At 46.7% G+C, this 20,665-nt stretch overlaps 1 protein-coding gene across 2 annotated transcripts; it reads left to right on the plus strand.

Moving 5' to 3' along the window:
* Positions 1-6,575: 6,575 nt before the first annotated feature.
* On the plus strand, positions 6,576-20,093 carry SIK1 (salt inducible kinase 1). 2 transcript variants are annotated; one of them, XM_063393101.1, is made up of 14 exons: positions 6,576-6,729; positions 6,856-7,063; positions 7,856-7,972; positions 10,591-10,654; positions 10,855-11,016; positions 11,302-11,426; positions 11,543-11,666; positions 12,600-12,823; positions 13,055-13,204; positions 13,799-13,921; positions 14,164-14,389; positions 15,043-15,318; positions 15,831-16,065; positions 17,047-20,093. In XM_063393101.1, the coding sequence occupies exons 2-14, from the start codon at positions 6,911-6,913 to the stop codon at positions 17,465-17,467; spliced, it is 2,400 nt and encodes a 799-aa protein (XP_063249171.1). In that variant the 5' UTR covers positions 6,576-6,729; positions 6,856-6,910; the 3' UTR covers positions 17,468-20,093. The 2 variants fall into 2 exon arrangements, with proteins under 2 accessions (XP_063249171.1, XP_063249170.1); XM_063393100.1 differs by having other exon boundaries at positions 6,589-7,063.
* Positions 20,094-20,665: the final 572 nt, after the last annotated feature.

Here is a 20,665-nt window from a genome sequence, read left to right on the forward strand (position 1 = left end):
AGAGTCAGCCCAAAAAGAACGAGGCTGAATTCCCTTCCTGCCCTCACAGATTGTCCCTCCAGCCCAGTAGACAGCCAGTCCCTGCACTGGCTGAAGGATAACTGGTCTTTCCCAGGTGGGAACACCTCATGGCAGCTCCAGCAGCCGTAAGGATGAGGGTGACAGCCTTCAGTCTCCTGGCCTGCCCACAGGAAGGTTCCCAAACTTGTTGGACAGGGGTTGGTTTCCCACCACTCCCATCAGGCTGGCAGAATTTCCCCAACTCTTTTTTACAGATCAAAGAGAAAAGATCCCACACAAGGAGAAGGGGAAGGATAATTTGTCAGGAATGAAACCCCCTGTCAAATGGATCATGGACATGCCTCTCTCCCACCTCTGCTCTCATATCTGAAGTCTACTTAGCTTTTTTTTTTTTTTTTTTTTGCTTTGGAAGCTGGCAGCTTCTAACTCATCTTACACTGCTAAACTTCCCTGATAAAGTGTGGCCTAAAAAAACCCTAAACAACAAAGCAACATGTGAGCTACTACAGTGTGTAGGATGTTTCAGGGAGCAGTGAGAAGCAACACACACTTTCAACAGAAACTGCTGGCAAAGAGTGGCAGAGCTTGGGAATACCAGAAATCAGCTGCCTCTGTTTGACCTGCTCTCTGTCCACATTTTATCTGGGAGAGGGAGGATAACATTGAACTACAAGTGCTAATCTTACAGAAAGTCCAGCCTGATAGAAAAATCACATAAACTGTATTAAACCCAGTATGTACATAACTGTATTTATACCAGCTGTAAGATTAACATTAATCATCTATTTTCAGTGTGAAGGATGGAGTTAAAGCAATTTGCCTGAGCTCAGACATACAGAGGTATTTCCCAGCTGTGTCACTGACTTGCCTCATCACCACCATGGGCAAGACACTCCATCCTTGTGGTGTTTCTGCCCTCCCAGCTGTAAAGCAGGTAAAGTGAGGGAAGTTATATCCTTTGTGCCTTTTGTCTGTGAAGATTCCATGGTCTTGGTGGGAAAGTGCCATTTCCAAGTGTTGGTCTGTAGGCATCTGAAGTCCAGGAGGTTCTGCCCCAGGAAGGTTCCTGCCCGGCTGATCCTGATGCCAACAGTAACAGCAGCTTAACACAGATGTGCTCAGACCCAGAGGATTTTGGTCCTCTTCAAATTTTGGTAGAACAAGTGCTTTACCTTGCAGGTTACCTTGAAGATGGATGTTTTAAGAGATGTAAACAAAGTGACTTTCATCTAAATTTAAACAGGCACAGATAGATTACCGATGTGTATTCACTTTTACTACCACCACCACCTTTGGTCATTAAACTTAATTGGAAAAAAACCCTAATTCAAAAGCCATTATTCCATATTGGCTGCTTGGCTTCTGCATTTTTTTTTTATCCTGAGCAATGGAAATAACCTTTCCCACTTCTCCTTTTCTGCATATTTTTTTTTCATGTTGCCAGTTTTGCCAGTCAGGCTCACCTGTCCCAGCACAGTGGAGCACTGTAAGAGTGACAAACACGGAAGGGAAATTATGACAATGAAACAGAGACACTCTCAAGGGCACAGACCACCTTGTTTGCTCTGTGGTTATACCTCCCTCTGTGCAAACAAAAACACTCAGAACTTCAGCATGAAGGCGGTTTTTGTACCGCATTATATTTAGGAGAGTGAAGAACCCAAACATACCTGGTGGTGACCCCTTCAGAAGCTATTTCCTAGCCCTAGATAAGGGGGAATGATGAGGAGAAGGTCTGTGTCCCTTCATCCTGCAAGACAAGCTCAATGTATTATGTCAGTGAGATGTCATCGCCTCATTAATTATGAAATGTCACAAACCTTAATGACAAAAGATGGTTGTTGTGATGGTAATTATGTAACCGTGATGCAACGTTATGACCAAAGACATTCCAGTGGTCTGAAATACATTTGTGGATACCATTGTGGTGTCTCAGTAAGGGCATCCCAGCTTTAAAGTATTTCTGCCAAAATTGCAGTGGCAGCCTGGATTTTTTCAAACTCAAAGACACTTTGAAGTCATATTAGAAACAGTCATGCACCTTTTCTTTCAGGATAATGTTTTGTCTTTGAAATAAGCTTAAAAGTGTTTTAGTTGATTATCTCATCTTCTTTACTTCCAGTGTCACTACACTATTTGTAATGTGACACCTTCCATTTTGCTTCTTTTTAGGCCAGAGTTTAACTTGGTGTGACCAGAAACTATTGACTTCAGCAAGGTTTTACTCAATTAAGTTGTGTAAAATAGTCAAACAAATCTCATTTTTAGCATAATAACACTGGTACTTTCTGGAAAAAGAAAAACCAACCAAACAAACAACCCCAACAAAAAACCAAAAATGCCAAGCCAAACCAACCAACCAAACAAAGAAAAAAGAAATAAAACCAAAAAAATACAGCTGTACTGCAAGTTGTGTCCACAGAAAGCTGGGTTAACTTTAGCTGTGGAAGGTGAAATGGGTAGAAAGGAATGTCTCCACTTCTTGGTTTGTTTTCTTTTTGCCAAGTGAAGAAAGTTGCCATTGTTGTTAGTTTGTTTTGAAACCGATAGAAAATGCTGAGTGAAATGACTAAAGGCTGAATTGCTGGAAATATCTGCGAGATGAGTTCTGGAAGGCATCACTCTCCGTGTGTATTCCCACACAGGGATCAGGCTGCCCTCAGGGAGAGAGCACGGAGCTGCTGCAATGGAAAAACTTAGCACTTGTGTCCTCCCAGCTTCTCCCTCTTCCTAGAGAAGTCAAAGCAGCATCCTCGTGGATATGCTCTGAAAAGTGCCTCTCCACTTTCCTCGCTGTTCGTCCCCGATTATGAACAAGCCAGCTCTGTAATTACACCTCTCCCGAGCACGGGTATCACGGAATCATCCAAGGTGACTCCTCGTCCCGGATATCTAAAACACCAGAGGGCAGCAGAAATGTTAAAGCAGAAACTGCAGAAGCCTCAACCTCCCCGACAGCAGCACCTCTCCGAGCTGATAAAACCCGATTGCATAAGAGGTCTGTGATGCCTTCGCAGCCTTCAGAGTGAAAGTGGCAGAAAAACGATGCAATGATGACACCACCAAAATTGTGCAATGGTTACTCCTGAGCAGTGCTGCTGGAAGCTGTTCTTACCTGGATGAATGAAAATGGAAGAGAAACATCCAAAGGTTGCTGAGAATAATAGAGGCAGGGGGTCTTTAATTCCCACCAAATGATACAGCTGTGTTTTAACTTTAGAAATGAGGTGCTCCCTCCTTCAGTGCAGATGCCCTGGAACAGAGATCACTGTAAGTACCTTCCACAGGGAGCAGCACTTGCCAGTCCTTCTTGCCTCTTCCATCCAAAGCAACTAATTAAAATCAGGATGGTGGATTCTCCTCTGATGAGGTCTTACACTCTCCAGGAAACCCCATGGCACAGGTGTCCATCTCTCCTTAGTATGGGAGAATCATGAGATCCTCTGGAAAGCACCAAATCCAGTTGTCTTCCTCCCATTTTGGAAGAAAGGAATTCTGAGTCCTTTAAAAAGGAATAAAAATGTTCCACTCCTAGCTGGGGCTGGATGTCTTTGAGTGTTCTTTCTAAAAAGACCAGCTCTGTTTGCCATCCTAAAACACTTAATCAATTTCAAATGAAAGCAGCAACTATAATTAAAGGGAGGAAAATCCCACCACAGCAGAGGAACCATTATTAAGGTAATTTTTTTCTTTATAACTCCTGGGGCACTGTTCACATGCAGCTGCTACTGTATGTGCTGTTTGTGCGTCACCTCCTCTCCATGAGCTCCACAGAGAATATACTGTTAGCTTAATAATAACAATAATAACAATAATAATAAGTCAGCTTTTCATGTGAGCTATTCAAGGCACTGTGTAAGCACTAATTGAATGCTACAATAGCCTGGGCTGGCTCTGTGCTATTCCCCTCTCTACAGCACATGTCACAGCAGTCCTGTGACTTGGGTCACCCCATGCAAGCAGCTCTGTCCTTCAGCTCCTGGCCACCAGCTCTGCCCTCTCCCAGCTCCATTCAAGCCCTGAAGAATGCCAGCCTGGCTGCTCACAGAGAGCGAGGATTGGGAAAGCGTGGGGTTTGTGAATTAACAAAGTTTGGGCATTCATTTAAGGTGTTATTCCTCCATTTTTCTAAGAGAAAGAGCCTGCAGTGTAAACACTAGAACTTCACTAAAAATCCTGACAGATCTCTCTCAAGCACGTTGAAGATACACAGCTCATGGATCACATAATTTAATTTATGCAGAGCACTGCATCTTCCTCATCCCACCTTTAAATTTACAAAAACTGAGGAAAAGCTTGCTTTCCTCCTTTGGCAGTTCCCTCTTGAACCCTCTAGGAGCCATTCAGGACCTTAAGAAGAACACCCACAAGTGAAAACAATCTCAGAATCACAGAATTGTCAGGGTTGGAGGAACCTCTGGAAACCACCTAGTCCAACCCCCTGCCAAGGCAGGGACACAGAGCACATCCAGGTGGGTCTGGAATGTCTCCAGAGAGGGAATTCTGTGTCCTCCCTCAGCTATTCACAGCTCTGCCACCCTCCACATAAAGAAATTCTTCCCCAAGCTGAGGTGGAACTTCTTGTGGTTTATTTTATGGCTGTTGCTCCTCATGATGATGCTGGACACCACTGAAGAGTCTGGGACCATCCTCTTGGCTCCCACCTTGGAGATATTTGTATGTATTGATTAGATCCCCTCTCCATCTTCTCTTTGAAGAGATTTTTACTGAGTGCTTTGAAATTTTCAGCGTGAAACAGAGCTGTAACGTTTCCACCTTATTTCCAGCAGTCTGGCAAATCCAATTTGCATGGTGCCCCTGGATGGAAGAGGAGGGTCACCTCCCACTGTGCCATGGGCTGTGATGGTCAGGGGAGAGGCTCAGACTGAAAGGGAGAGTTTTCCAGTCAGAACCCCATCTCCTGACTGAAGAACTACCTGTCTGAAAAGACTGCAATGGAGGAGATAAAGCTGAAAAGCAGATGTGGCAGGCATCATTCAAGACTTATTTTTGAGACTAGATTAGAATTTGACTCCAAGTGTACAAACACTCTGGTCACCTGCTGTGTGGAGGCTGAAGATCTCCCTGTTTGAACCCTGTGCATCTGCTGTTTCACATCTGACCTTGAGAGGAGTCTCTTGGCTGAGGTTCAACCCTAAACAACCTCCTTAAGCCTTGGTGTGCCAAAGGGAAGCTTCCCAAGCCTCACTTCAGGCTGAGCAGAGCTAATGGCACTGCAGGTGTGTTCTGAGTTGGATTTGCAATAATATCCCAGGGCTGCATATGGGACATGGACCCGTTGGAGAGTCCAGAGGAGGCCACCAAGATGCTCAGAGGGATGGAGCACCTCTCCTATGAGCAAAGGCTGAGAGAATTGGGATTGTTCAGCCTGGAAAAGAGAAGCTTCTGGGTGACCTAATTGCAGCCTTCCAGTACCTGAAGAAGATGGAGAAACAAGAAAGATGGAGAAACACTATTTACAAGGACCTGGAGTGACAGGACAAGGGGGAATGGCTTCAAATTGCAGGAGAGTATGTTTAGCTTCGATATTAGGAAGAAATTCTTTAATGTGAGGGTAGTGAGGCACTGGCACACGTTGCCCAGGAAAGCTGTGGCTGCCCCTGGACCTCTAAAGTGTTCAAGGTGAAGCTGCAGGAGGCTCTGAGCAAGCTGGTCTAGTGGAATGTGTCCCTGCCCACGGCAAGGGGTTGGAACTGAAGGGTCTTTATGGTCCCTTCCAACCCAAACCATGATTTTATATATATATATATATATATATATATATATGTATATACTCTTTATTAATGCTTTTGTTGCTGTCTGTGCCCAGCTGGTGGACCCAGAGCGCTGCTGTCCCCAGACCGGGGTGTCCCCAGCCCTTGAGGGGATACTCTGCAGCATCCCCCCCATCACACCCTGGAAAGCAGGGACAGGGAAGCCGGGCAGGAGCGGGGACAGGCGGGTCCTGCAGCAGGCACCGGAGCAAAGGGTGCGGTGCATCCCCAGCCCCGCCGTGCCCGGGGATCGGGGACGAACGCTCCCCGCGGGGCTGCAGCCGCACTTTTCCTCCCGCCAGCGGGACTTCCCCGGCACCCCGCGCTGGAGGTGCCTCGGCGGCCGGGGACGCCGAGCCCCGCCGGCAGCAGCGGCGGTCACCGGGGGGTCACGGGCGCCAGGTGCCGTCGCCGGGGCGGTGCCGCGGTCGCGACATCCCCGCGCTGCGGGGACGCCCCGTCGGGAAGCGCCGCCGCTCCGGGGAGCGACCCCGCCGGGAGGGCGGGCCGGGCCGGGCCGGGGGGTGGGCAGGAGACCCCCGGACCCCCCCCTCCATCCCTGCCTCCCCCCGCCCTGACGTCACCGCCCCCCCGGGTCTCCCGGGCGACGGCTCCATCAGCGCCCGCGTCAGCGCCGCGCGTTCCCTGGCAACGTCCCGGTGTCTCCGCTCCCCTTCAGCCCCGCGCCCGGCCGCGCGTCTCGCTGGCGTCAAAGTGACGTCAATGGGCCCGTCTCGGCTTTCGGCGGTGGGCGGGGGGAAGAGGCGGGCGGGGAGGGCGGGCGGTGCGCGGATGGAGGCGAGGGGCGGGCAGGGCGGGGGGCCGGGACATCCCGCGCGGTGCCGCCTGCCCCCCGGAGCGCGCCGGCCCCGCCGCACTCACAGGCGCGGCCCGCCCGCACAGCGCTGCGCGCACACCGCGCTCCGCCCGCCAGGTACGAGGCGGCTCCGGCCGCCGCTGCGCCGGGCTCCGCGGGGGGACGGGGCGGGCAGGGCCGGCGGAGCGGAGAGCAGCGGAGAGCGGCGGGGCTGACGGGCGCTGCGGTGCCGTGTCCGTGCAGGTGCAGCGCGGATGCTCCCGCCGTCCTGAGGCGCTGCCCGCCCCCCGCCTGAGCCATGGTGATCATGTCGGAGTTCGCCTCGGCGCCCGCGGCCGCGCACGGCCAGCAGCGGCCCCTGCGAGTCGGCTTCTACGACATCGAGAGGACCCTGGGGAAAGGCAACTTCGCCGTGGTCAAGCTGGCCCGGCACAGGGTGACCAAAACGCAGGTGGGTGCCGGGGCCGGCGCTGCCGGGGCCCCGCGGGCGCCGCTGCCTTCGCACGCCCGCGGGGATGCCGCGCGTCGCGGGGGCCGCGAGTTTTCCCGCGGCGTGAAATTGAAACTCGGCAAGAATATGTGCAGAAATTCCCACCCCAGCTCCGGCAGCTCTGAGCGTTACTGTAGCTTCGTTGAGTTACTCTCAGTTTGCTAAAAAACCCCTGCAAATTAAGGATCTCTTGAAGACTTCAGACTTTTTTGTTGCTTTTTTTTTTCATTTTTTTCATTTTATTTTTTCATTTTCTTTCATTTCTTTGTTCTTCAAGAACAAAGAACCTGGGGTCTTATTTGCACATTTTTATTTTTTTTTTTCCTGGGTGTGCAGCCGTATTTATATTTCTGGTGCATGTCAAAATCGTCTCGGTCACTACAGTAGGAGATAGTCTCTTAGAAGAATCTGTTTTTCACTGGCATGGGACGGATTAAAAGATTTACAGAATCCTGTCCAGTGCTAATTTCTGCAGTTCTGTTCGCTACCTTATGTGTAATCCTTTGACGTAGAAAAGAAAAATGAAAACGTTCTGTGCTGGGAATTCTGTGCGGTTCAGAAAAACAGAATCAGCTTTGTCAAGTCTGTGCTTTAAAAGCTGCTTTAAAAGCTACTTTAAAAGCTACTTTATTTGGATTTTGTGAGTCGTGTGTTTGTATGGGGGTGTGTCTTTTTTGTTGTTTTAAGATATCTTAACAGTGAGAGTACGTTTTGTTATACCTGGGGTTGTTTTGTTATTATTTAAATTTGCAGGTTGCAATAAAAATAATAGACAAAACAAGGTTAGATCCAAGCAATCTGGAGAAGATTTATAGAGAAGTTCAGATAATGAAGCTTTTGAATCATCCCCACATTATCAAGCTATATCAGGTAAGAGTCCAGCTTTGAAGCACAGCACGTAGATAAAATACGCTTATGGTCTTCTCTTGCACGTAGTTTTTACGTCTAATATTTGCAGAGAGAATGCATATTGAAACACTGAGATACTTTTTGAAAAACGTTTGAAATAAGCTGGGTGAATTCAAAGTCATTCTTCATTCTTTCAACAAGGTTCTGGTACATTAGACAGCTTTTTTGACAAAATGCACTGTGAAATTCACAGCTGAAACCAGGCTGACATTTGTTTTAGATTGAAGAACGGGTTATCTGAACTTCTGTATTAACTTGCCTTTCCCATCTCCTCTGCTTTTCCCAGTTTAGAGGACTGGAACTTCTTACGTGCTTTAGATAAGAGGAAGACACAAACTCACGTTGGGTGGTAGAGGAGGAAGCCCTAAAGTTGAGTTTGCCTTAAGAGGAAGGGATTTAAAAGCACCAACAATTAAACCAAATTAAACTAAGTAGAAAGTCGAAGTGGAAATTTAATCGAAGAATTTGACTAGTGAAAAAAGAAAAGGTTGTAAATGTTGGTATCTTAGAATATGTCAAAAAATTACCTGTTTGGTTGTTGTGTTGCAGTTTGTGTAGTTTTAAAAGTGAATTTTAAGTATCTTTCCCCTGCAGAGTTTCCCATGAATTTTGGTTTAGATGTGTTCAGTTTCTGCAGGATAATACTGCAGAATAACTGATGGATACTTTTAACCATAGGAACAAATTAATGTGTTGTGGAGCGAGCAGGGCCACGTTTGTCTTGTGAGCAAGGACTGCTTTGCAAATTCTAAATGTTAGCTCTAAGCAGCCTTTGGTGTAAGCTCCTCTTCATCATTTCAATAATGCTGTGTGGATTTAAGAAGAAGATGCCAGGACAGGTTGGGTTGGAAGGGACCCTTAAAGGTCATGAGCAGGGCAGGGGTATCAGTCAGTCTGGACCTGTTTAAAAGGGCACAGGAGAGAAAGGTGGAGATGGATGAAGCAGCAGGTCTGAAAGTCCGTGTGCAGTAGTAAACACTATTATCAGCTGTGATCTTACTGCTGGGTTTGTTAGCTTAAAAAAAAAGAAAAAAGAAAAAAAAAGTTTAATTAACATGTAAGGCTGAAGAGCCAGTAAGGCAGGTGCTTAGGCAAGGCATTATTTTAAAAGACCTTGACACACATGAAGTGTTTGTATTTATAGCGTTACCCATCATAACAAAAATGATTCTGTGTTAACAGCTGACGTCAGGGTTGCCCATGGGGCAGTATAGGACATACAGAAACATTCTAACAGTTCGGTCGAGTTCATTTCAGTGGAATGATGTGGGTGAAAAGGCTGTTTCGGAGCATTTAGAAAAGCAGGTTAAATTCCAGCTCGTTGAACCACTTCACTTGGTGCAGCGAATGACGTGGGTAGTGGACCATCATTTCTTTTCAGTGAAGTTTTCTTTTCTTTGTTGTTGGAACTGATGCTTTACCTGTTTGGTGGAGGCTGAGAAGCAGGGATGGAATTAGATGACATACCAATGCAGGGTGTGTGTTCTTGTATTATTTCATCATTGTTTTAGTTTCAGCACCGCGTCTTAATTTCGTCCAGCTGGCAACTTTCCCAGAACACTTTCCTTCAGTTTTTTAAACTGGGAACCTCTCTTCCTTTGCTCCTTGTTTGTTTATTTTCATTTCGTGTCTGTGTGTACTTGTAGCGAGGGGAGGACAAGAGCCTTTGAAAAAGGTTACATGTTGGGAGCCTGGAAGTTACAGCCTTTGAAGTAGCATTGAGGCTTTTTTGGATTGTTAACTTGTTGTGAGCCTCCTGCTTCCAAAACAAAGTATCTGTTCCTTGAGAGGGAAGTGTTTCCAGGGAATTGTTATACTCTGAAATCTGAAATGCAACATTTCAAAGGTGTGCAGTGGCAACTGAAGATGAACTTGGAAACGCTCAGCATCTCTCATTCATCATTTGGACTGTAGTTATTCTTTTTTATTCTCCTCTAAAGGCAAATATTGTGAAATACCAAAGCAAGTTGATACTAGATTGATAGGCAATATATTGACAGTTGTTGATGAGCATCAAGCACTGCTCTTACACAAACAGCAGCCTGTTATCACTTGCACAGGAGGCTCCCCATGTCCCAGCCAACTCCAGACAGGAGCAGGGGATCTGATACCACTTCTTGCTTTGCCCAGCTTGCAGCCACCTCTGCTGACCTGAGCCCCCACTAGCCTTGAAACAAAGATGACTTCAGATAAACTTTTAAGTTTCTTTGCATGTTCAAAATAGGTCACGTTAATTGTAAATATATACATGCATATTTTAACAAAAGGGGAGTGTACGAAATTATCTAAACACTCATCTTCTCTCTTACAGAGATTAGGTAGCTTGGTAATGGTGAGAAGAACAATGGCCTGGGAAGTCATTGTATAATGTAGGCACATAAGCCTTGATTTGTTATCTTTTTCATTACCAGTTTGCTTGGAAAGAACTCTGTGGTGCAAAATTAGATGCTTTTACTGCCAGCTGCTGCAGCAAATATAAATTCAAATGGATTTGTTTGAGAATTCACATAGAAAAACAAATGAAACTGTAGAGCTCTGCTTTTTCTTTTTTTTAATCGTGTCATCTCATGTCTTCACAGGTTATGGAGACAAAGGACATGCTGTACATTGTTACTGAGTTTGCAAAGAATGGAGAAATGTTTGGTAAGTCCTCACTGACGGAGCTCCAAGTTCTTTAGATGTAGAAACCATGGCTTTATTTTGTAATTCCTGAGCAACAGATCTACTCTGATTAAAGACCTAGGGCTTGTGTTGTCAGCTGTCAAACAGCAAGTGCAGCACCTGGAGGATTATGAAAAATTTCCTCGGGGTGTTTCTAAATCCTCTCTGATTTTTTCTTGCAGATCATCTGACCTCCAACGGGCACCTGAGCGAGAGCGAAGCACGGAAGAAGTTCTGGCAGATTCTGTCAGCAGTGGAATATTGTCACAGCCACCACATCGTGCACAGGGATCTCAAAACAGAGAACCTCCTGCTGGATGCTAACATGAACATCAAACTAGCAGGTAAGAGGAAACAGGAGGGCACTTTATAAAGAACGTCAAGCATGTTGTTTAGACATTGGGTTTCCCTAGGATGAGCCTATAAATGTATTTGTGTAAGTGAAAATAAAACATTAGTTACAGATATTTCTCAGAACAGATTTTGTGAACAGAAGGGAATAGCTTAAATGAATATGCAGAAAACAAAGCAACACATCTGTTCCTTTCTCTCCATTTCCTGCTGCTTCTGAAATATTAGTGTGTGGTTGAGTGTTGTTGTCTCACCCCATATTTTCACCTTTATTTCAGACTTTGGCTTTGGAAACTTCTACAAGTCGGGAGAGCCCCTTTCCACTTGGTGTGGGAGCCCACCCTATGCAGCTCCAGAAGTTTTTGAAGGCAAGGAATATGAAGGACCTCACCTTGATATATGGGTGAGCTTGCTGTTCCTCAGAAACCGCATTTCACACTTTGGGAGGGTCTGTGGGCCTTCAAAACCATCGTTTTTCCTGGAGTCACTCATGTGCTGTGCTGTTTTCTCTCTTGGCAGAGCCTTGGGGTGGTTCTGTACGTCCTTGTCTGCGGTTCTCTGCCTTTTGATGGACCCAATTTACCAACTCTGAGGCAAAGAGTGCTGGAGGGGCGGTTCCGCATCCCGTACTTCATGTCCGAAGGTGCTTTTTTTTCAGATCCCTAATGTTGGAACAGGTGCTATAAAGGAGTAGCTGTGCAGTTTGCAGCTGGCAATTGTTTTGTTTTTATGTATCCAGCAGTTTCTGTAGGGCAGAACACGTTTTCTTTTCTGGGATCTGCTTTGTGGCGCATCTGAAAGGCTGTAGTTTCCTTTCTTAGAATATCCCTGTGGATTACAAAAATACTCGACTCTCCAGCTGGAGAAATAATCACTCAGAAAAGAGAGAAAACAGGATTTTAATGAGACTAGCCTGCAATGCTGTCATAGGTGTAGTTCTCCTGAGATATTTTAGCTATGCAGAAGGGGTGTATTCCAGTGTGGCTGTGCTGCCAAGGAGAGCAGGAATATTGGGACTTAGCAGTGTTTCCTGGGAGCGCCAACACTCTGATTAGAAGCATGAAACTGAGGAGTGTTATCACCTCTTTCTGATTTGGTTTCAAAACCAAGTGAACGTGCCTCTGCTGTCACGTGGAGGTTATCTGCTGAAGTTTGAATTTTATCAGTTATAGCCATGAACAGCTTTATTTCCTGGTTATAAGTAAATAAGCAGTATAGGACCAGGAAGTTATGTGTGATGGGGTTCTGTACTAAGTTCTGACCTATTTTATGTAGATGTAATGTCATTAAACCTGCATCCTCTCAAAACCAGCTCTTGTACAAGGTGCAAGGCCACCTGGTATCCAGCACAGCTTCATTTCCTGTAGTGAGACGTTGTTTTTGTAATATGTATGTGGACATCTCTTGTGCCTTCTGGAATATCTGATAGTCAGATCAGGCATCAGCTGCCCTCAAACCTTTAATTCCTGTTTCCATAGGTATCTTACACTGTTGCTGGGGAGTGTTCTTAGCAGTGACCTGGGGCTGGGCTGTTATTTTTTTGCCCCTTGCTCATGAGTTTGTCTTTGTCACCCAGACTGTGAAACACTAATCCGACGGATGCTGGTTGTGGACCCAACCAAGCGGATAACCATCTCCCAGATAAAGCAGCACAAGTGGATGCAGGCTGACCCCTCCCTTCAGCAGCAGCAGTCCTTGTCCTTCTCCATGCAAAACTACAACTCCAACCTGGGCGACTACAACGAGCAGGTCCTTGGCATCATGCAAACCCTTGGCATCGACAGGCAGAGGACTGTAGAGGTGAGTTCTTGCCCTTTAGATGCATCTTCAGTGGCCACCACAATGCCAGTGGTGCAGTCATGGGTCATTCAGTGACTGCCCCTGATCTGGTGTCACAGCATAAAATCTTCACTGCCCTTCTGGATTTTGCTGGTTTTTTGGAGTGTGCTACTCTGAGCCCTTGGTGATGAGTTTTTGCTGCTCACATCTTGGGTTACCTGCAGCTCAAAAGGCCCTTCCAATGTCTTCCAGTCCCTGCAGAACAGCAGCTACAACCACTTTGCTGCCATCTATTACCTGCTGCTGGAGCGCCTCAAGGAGTACCGGAGCAGCCAGGCGTCGTCTCGGCCGGCAGCCGGCCGGCAGCCGCGGCCCAGGAGCTCCGAGATCACCACTGCTGAGGTGAGGAGAGGCACCCTGGATCTCCTTTTCATGGGGCTGCCAGGCTTCTGAAACCCAGTTCTGATAGCTGTGCCCTCTGACAGGACACAGCCTGCTGTTCTTCAGCAACAGGCTGAGTGAATATTAATGCCCTGTTTCCTAGGAAGTGGCCACGGGTCATGGTCCAAAGGATAGTCTGCCTCCAGTGCAGGTCAATAATGAGCCACAGGATTAGACTTCTCATGGAAATCTGCTCTCTTAGGCATGGCTTGGTTATGCTTCTTTGCTGCATATCCTGTAGGTTCCTCAGAAGTACTCCATGAGTCACTTAATGTGTTTTTCTGACATTCATTTTATTTTCTTCGCCCCCACCCCCTTTAAAGTGTGGTTTGGGTGCCTTTGCAAATTGCACTTCCAGTTAAATTGCCTAACTTAGGAGGAGGAGTTCTGTGTTTGTGTTGGCATTGATGGATTAGCTTTGTTCATTTTCATAGAAAGCATGAGGAGAAAGCTTGCAGGGAAGATGGCTCTGAAATTCTGTGACTCTCCAGTATCTGAAAAGTCACGTGGAGCTGCAGTGTGTGTGATGGCTTCTGTGCATTGCTCTCTCTCCAGATGCCTCAGGACAGTCTCACTAGTGAAACCCTGCGATCATCTCTGCTTTACCAGCAACCTCAGAGCCTGATTCAGCCATCCTTGCAGGCAGAAATGGACTGTGACATAAGCAATCCACTACAGGTTGGTGTTCCCAGCTAAACTCTGTTGCTTCTATTTTTTCATTGTTCTGCCAATCCACAACAATAGGGGTTGTGGCTTTTGTTCTCTGCCTCCTGTGTTTTGTTTGGCATTGGGCATGGTCTCACATAGCCTCTCAAACAATATTCCTACTGAAGACATGCCCCAGAATTGTGGAGACTATTAGATGGCAGTGCAGAAATAAGGAAAAGACCCTGAAATCTGTGATCCGGCCTGTTTTCCAGCCTGTGTTCTTCCCTGTGGATACTAACTTCAACGGGCTCTTCCGGAACCGCTCCATCTCCCCCAACAGCCTGCTGGAGACCACCATCAGTGAGGAAGTGAGGCAAGAGAAGGAGCTGGAAGATGAAATCAAGGCATATGACCACCCCATCTGCATCCCTAGCAACACCAGCAGGAGGCACACCCTGGCTGAAGTGACCACCCATTTCTATCAGCACATCCCTCCATGTAAGTAAGTCTGGGAGAGATGAAGAGTGTCTGTAGGAAAAGAGCAGAGGAGGAGTACCATAGAGCCCAAATGCTGAGGGAGAGTGTGCTGATTTTACCTTGACTGGGGTAGGAAAGCCTAGGAAAGAGGTTTGTACTCTGCCCTCCCCAGTTCTGTGTTCCTACAGATAAGCAGAGCCCTTAGAGAAGTTGTGCTGTTGTATTTCACCTAGATCTCTTCAGAGGGGAGTGTGCTCACAAGCAGAATGCAAACATGGTCTGCTTGCTTCTGCTGTTATACTGGGGAAGGAGAAAGTGCCTGAATTTAACAAAAAAAAATCCTCACTGATTGTGTTTGGTACATGACCCTGTGAACCAACCAAATAAGCACAACTGTTCACAAAACAATCATCCTGGTTGTGCTAAAGAAATGCTGTGTGCTTGATCCAGCACAGCTGAGTCCTGTCGGCTGAACAGGAGCCCAAACTGAGGTTATTTCTTGATGACCCCTTGCTGGAGTCAAGCCCTGGGACAACAGGAGTTGCTGGAGACCTCTCCAGCTCGAGGCTGTTTATTTGTGCCAGTGTAGGTAGGCAGAAGTCTCTGATGTCATGTTTGTTCCTTCCTGTACTCATCTTGGGAATGTTCTTTCTCTCCTTCCTTCCCTTCCATAGGTATAGTCATTTCCTCCTCTGCCAGCCCCACAGAGGGAACCAGCTCAGACAGCTGCCTTACTTCATCCTCAAATGACAGCTCAGTGGCCCTGAGCAGCTGCTTGGCAGGTCAAGTCATGACGGGGAGCCCGGCCACAGCCAGGATGACGTCGCCTTTCCTCGCTTCCCAGTCTGACGCTCCCGTGCTACAAGCCCAGGGCTGCATGGGAGGTGCTTCTCTCCTGCCTGTCAGCTTCCAAGAAGGAAGGCGAGCCTCTGATACCTCATTAACTCAAGGTAATGCCTTCCTGGCTTTGTCGCTGAGGAATTGCACCCTCCCAACAGCCACTGGGGAAGGGTAGGGTGCAGGGAGACTTGCTGCCCGTTAGTGCCATGCTGAGGCCTGACACCTGGATATTCTGCCTCTTGTGTTCACGGGCCCTGAAGGAGGGTGGGATGCCCTGGGGGAAAGGTTCTCAGACACTGATTCAGCCTGCCCGTGGAGATATTTCTGCTGCTGTGAGTGGGATGGCAGGCTCCACCTTCCTCCTAAAATATGGAGTGCACAACGTCATGATTTCTCTCAGGCTTTTCCTTTGCCATGCGTGTCCGTCTGCACAAGGGTGCAGCTGTCCCAGTCCCGGTTTCATTACCTGAATCCCTCTCTGACTGCCAGGCAGAGGGTGAAGGTGGAGTCTCCCCTAGCCCAGTTCTCACACCCAGGAGGGCAGTGCCCAGAAAGGCTGATCTGTACTGTCAGCAAACGCCATGGAGGATTAAAGTGCATTTCTTTTCCTCGTGTCCCACAGGCTTGAAGGCTTTTAGGCAGCAGCTGCGGAAGAACGCTCGAGCCAAGGGGTTTCTCGGCTTGAATAAAATCAAAGGCTTTGCTCGGCAGGTGTGTCAGTCCTCCTCCTCCTCTCGGGCAGCAAGGGGTGCCATGAGCCCTTTCCAGCACACGCAGCCCAACACCTGCATGTACAGCAGCAGCGGGAGCAGCAGAGAGGGGAGAAGCCTCCTGGAGGAGGTGCTGCAGCAGCAGAGGTGAGGGAGGAGCTTTGGTGTCTTTTCATTGGGTTTACTTTGGGTTAAGGGTGAGCAAGGAGGGGTAAATGCAGCAGAAGAGGGTTAGGGGTTTGGTCACTGGGGGTTCCTGTCCTCCATCTTTGCTGTGTGGCAGTGGGTAAACTGTTTGGCTTCCTTTGTGGCTTCCTGCCCTGGCACACGTAACACAGGACGTGCAATTCCACTCAAAAATCTCCCATGTTCAAATATTTGGAGGTTGCTGAATTGAGAAGCAGTTCAGTAGTGTGGGGGAAAACATTGCTTCTCCCTACTGCAAGCTATGTTTTGCTTTGTTAGTTTTGGGAATGATTTCTTTCCTCCTCTGCCTCCTCCTGTAATTTTCCCATGGCAAGGAAGTGAGACCTTGTAATTTGGAAAAGTTACAGCCCACAAAGGAGGCACAGTTCCAGTGGCCTCAAATGTCATGTGTGGTGGCACTTCTTCATTCCCATAGAAGCAAGATGGAAAATCGAGCTTCCGGTTTATCTGCACACATTGTCTCTAGAACATCTATTATTAGGTGGCCAAATCGTGACCAGATAAACTTGGTTTGATAGTTGCCCTCTACAGAATGAGGGAAAATCTGGCACGGGCAGCTTGCTTTGATTGTACTGGCTGGGGTAAGGAGAGGTTTGGTAGAGAGAAGGAGACAAAGGGGAAAGTTATGGTCAAGTTTTTTTTTTTCTTTTCCAATTGCTGTAGAACCTCTTTGGGATTACTGCTGGAGTAGAAGAGGTCATTTTAAAAGTCTGGGTTTTTTTGTAGATATCTTGACAGTACTGTTCTGCAGACTGCAATGCAATAGGGTATTTAAAGACACTATGTGACTGGTTTAATTGAGATGTAGTTTATTTTTTATCATGACTGAACAATCAAGGTTAGGGGCAAGAAAGGAAGGAACAGAACACGAAATTTCCCTAGCAATGCAAATTAACCTCTCCCCCCTTTGATTTTGTTCAGAATGCTCCAGTTCCAGCATCACCAACTACTCCAAACAGCTTGCCCCCAGACCTCCCAGACACCCGCGGCAAGCAGCATCCCCTCCCCTGACGGGCCGGGTGCCTGCAAAGCCTCCAACTCCATCCTGCTGTCAGAGCTGCGGAGAGAGAACTCGTTCGAGCTGGCCTTTGCAGGCAGCAGCCAGCTGCTCCAACCTCATTTCTTGGGCGTGAGCGTGTCCCCGGCGTCGTCGGCCGCGCACCTGCTGGACGCTCAGCTGTACATCAGCGGTGGCGCGGTGCCGCTGGCCGCCCTCGCCCAGCAGCAGCAGGGCTTCCCCGCGCCCTGCCCCGGCTACGGCGGCGCTGCCCTGCAGCACGGGGACTGCGAGATGGAGGACCTGACCTCCAGCCAGCTGGGCAAGTTCGTGCTGGTCAAGTGAGAGCTCCGGGCCGCTCTCGCTGCGGGGAAGTTTCGCCGCGGTTTCGTGGCTGGCTGTGAGGACGAGTGACTCTCAGAAGCAATAAATTCTTGAAGTATGTGAAGAGGCTGTCTGGCTCGGAAAGCTGGCAACTTTATAGGACTGAAACAAGCAATATGTATGTCTTTTTGCTTCTACTATTCTTGCACTGAACAAATACGAATAGAAACTGATTTTTTTTTTTTAAGGAAAAAAAATAATGATGGGGCAGATGGGTGGGGCATTTGTGGGGGCAGGGAGGGATGTGGTTGGGGAAGAACTCTTCGGTACTGTACTCAAGTCAGACCAATACAGCTCTGCTGTTATGCAAGATTAGCAGCTGTCAGTAGTGGTGACACAGCAGGGAGAGGCTTTTCAAAGAAGGGACCAGAGCCTCCCTTTTTCACAATATTCATTTATGGGTTTGTGAAGACGATTACCTCTTTTTACAAAAAAAAAATAAACAGAAAACCAGTGGCATGCAGCATTATGCATTCATAGGAGACAAAAATGGAAGCATTGCCATTTGTTGTTTTTCCTTTTCCCTCCTGTTAACACTCATTTTATTTAAAGGACCCAATATCCCCATTCCACACCTCCCAGATAGACATACTTTAAATGAAAACTGTGAACTTCTTGCTTGATACATCAGCTGGAAAAGCTCAGCATGCCCTTCTAATTAGTACAGAAGCAGTAACTATTGGAAATGTATCCCTTGATAATCCAAATTGCATAATGCCTGGTCTTTTGCAGGGATGTTTGTTTGGGAGTGGTATGTGTGTACATACACACGTGCCTGTATTTTGTTGGTCTGGGTAATTTTTAGGAATCTTTTTTATAAACTCTAAGTTTGCTCATATTCTTGCCGAGGCACTGAGGAGGGAAGCAGCAGCACACCTGTGGGGTAATGGGAAGGGTTTTCTTTTTAAAAAGCCCTCCTGGAGGTTGCCTACAAAGTTGCCTGAGGGGTATTTCTTAGTGCTGCACATTGTTATTTCCGCTGCTAATTATGTTTTTATGCATTTCATTATCAGGGTCCAAACAGAACTGACTCTTGGGGAAATGTGCAATATTGAGGTTATAATTATATACTGACAAAGACAAAAGGAATAGGCTAGAACAGAATTCTACTCTAACGGAGTACAGCTTTTTCTGAACAAAACTGTATTAAAAGTGAGTAAAACAGCACAATCTTTGGGTGTTTGTTTTTGGTTGGTTTGTTTTTTGGCATATTAGCAAAACGAGGTTTTGCATTAGATAGGTGTTTTTTCGTATGGTTTTTAATGCTGTATATGTATATAAATAGGAAGCAGAAAACTATATAACACTAGTTATTTTTTATATTTTGTAATATGCTTCTGTTGTGTTTCTGGTATAAACCCCGACTCCCTTCCTGAGGCAGACCATGACTTCTGTTGGTGTCAATAGAGGTTGTGCTGAGGTATAAAGGGGAGGACAGGCTGTGCTCCTACAGAGTTGGGGAGTGCATGCAAACTTTGGAAGCAGGTGAGCAGACAGTGAGGCAGCTTGGCTGGGAGCTGCCATCCGAGTGTCAGAGCATAGCTGCATTCTGTCTAAATGCTTAAAGGACCCATCTCCCTCGTGTGACACAGGGTGCCTTCAAGTTACCTTGGCTTCATGCAACCTGCAGTATTACACAGTTGCAAATAATATAGAGACCTGTTTTGGGTTTTTTTGGGTTTTCTTTTTTTTTTTTTTTGGTTTGGTTTGTTTAGTTGTTTGTTTTGGGTTTTGTTTTTTTTTTTTTTAAGAAAACAAAAAGAAAAAAGCCAAAGATTGACCAGGTTAATTGGTGGGAGTAGGAAGAGTTGAAGATGTCACGTGGCTCTGTCTGTGGCTCTCCATAAACAACCTCTTTATCTGTGTGTTGTATCTGTGTGTCTGTATCAGTGCATCTCCAGCTTGCCACTGCTGCTCCATGGTCTGGAAGCTTCAAAGTGACAGAAAATTGCTCGAGTTGAACTCCTGTTAATGAGTGGTGCCTTGCAGCAGAGAAAACACCAAAGTCTCATGCTCATTTGTAGTGTGGGTTTAAAAGAAAACAAACAAACAACCCCCCAAAAAACCCAAGCCAAAAAAGAGATTGCATGGAGATGGCTGGAGAGGAGGGCAAGAAGAAGCCAGCTTGCCACAAAGCAGCAACTTGGCCTTCAGTTTTGTAAGGGGTAGCACACAAACCACAGAACTTCCTCCTCAATTTGAGTTTTGTTTGATGCCATGGATCTAAAGGCCACAGATTCTTTTGTTTCCTGTCCTGAGCAATGACAAGCACTTTACTTTCATAGTATTTTTTTTTCTTTTCCAATTGCTGTAGAACCTCTTTGGGATTACTGCTGGAGTAGAAGAGGTCATTTTAAAATAAGTCTGGGGTTTTTTTGTAGATATCTTGACAGTGCTGTTCTGCAGACTGCAATGCAATAGGGTATTTAAAGACACTACGTGACTGGTTTAATTGAGATGTATAGTTTATTTTTTATCATGACTGAACAATCATTTTATTTCTTATGTTAAAATGAGAGGTGTACACCAAAATGATTAGTTGATGTGTTTTATTTAATATTTAAATAAAAAATGTTTTAAAATTGTTGTCCTGCTTGTGATTCTGTGGAGTATCTTCACCCAGTGCACTTATGACTTGCATAGTCAAGACTCATTTTGAAGCCAAAGTCCGTAGGACATTACTGACACTTTCTATTACATCCTAAATGAAGAGGGATGGCGGGCTCACAAATCTGATAATGGGATATTGAGCCTTTTGCTGGTAGGCAATCTGTCTGAATTGAACCCAAGCCTGTGGTAATCGGGTTACAAAATGCAGCAGGAGCAGAGGTCTGGGCAGTGAGGATGGCCCCGCGGTGGTGCAGTGTCACCAGATGGGCGCTCCCTCCCTCCGTGTCACCTTCAGCAGCCACTGAGAGAGCAAAGGGAAGGAGGGGGAGGCAGGGATTCACAGGGGAGAGTGCATTGTGTCCTGTAAAATTTAACTTGAGAGTTAAAAAAATACTGAAAAGGCTTTGTATTCGGCTCGTGCAGACACAGTGAGAGCAAGGAGAGGTTTGTCTGCAATGGGACCCCTAAGTATTGATGAGCTTTAGTTTGACCTGACAAACACTCAGACAAAAAAACCCCCAAAAATCCCCAAACCAAACAACAAACAAT

This window comes from Prinia subflava, chromosome 3 (genome assembly GCF_021018805.1).
Source record: "Prinia subflava isolate CZ2003 ecotype Zambia chromosome 3, Cam_Psub_1.2, whole genome shotgun sequence".
NCBI classification, from domain to species: domain Eukaryota; kingdom Metazoa; phylum Chordata; class Aves; order Passeriformes; family Cisticolidae; genus Prinia; species Prinia subflava.

What these genes read in the sequence shown, in the direction of transcription:
- SIK1 (XM_063393101.1), top strand. Translation starts at nt 6,911, where the DNA reads ATGGTGATCATGTCGGAGTTCGCCTCGGCGCCCGCGGCCGCGCACGGC. An exon ending in CCCGTACTTCATGTCCGAAG is followed by an intron (nt 11,667 to 12,599) that starts GTGCTTTTTTTT and finishes TTTGTCACCCAG; the next exon opens with ACTGTGAAACACTAATCCGA. An exon ending in GAGGTGCTGCAGCAGCAGAG is followed by an intron (nt 16,066 to 17,046) that starts GTGAGGGAGGAG and finishes GATTTTGTTCAG; the next exon opens with AATGCTCCAGTTCCAGCATC.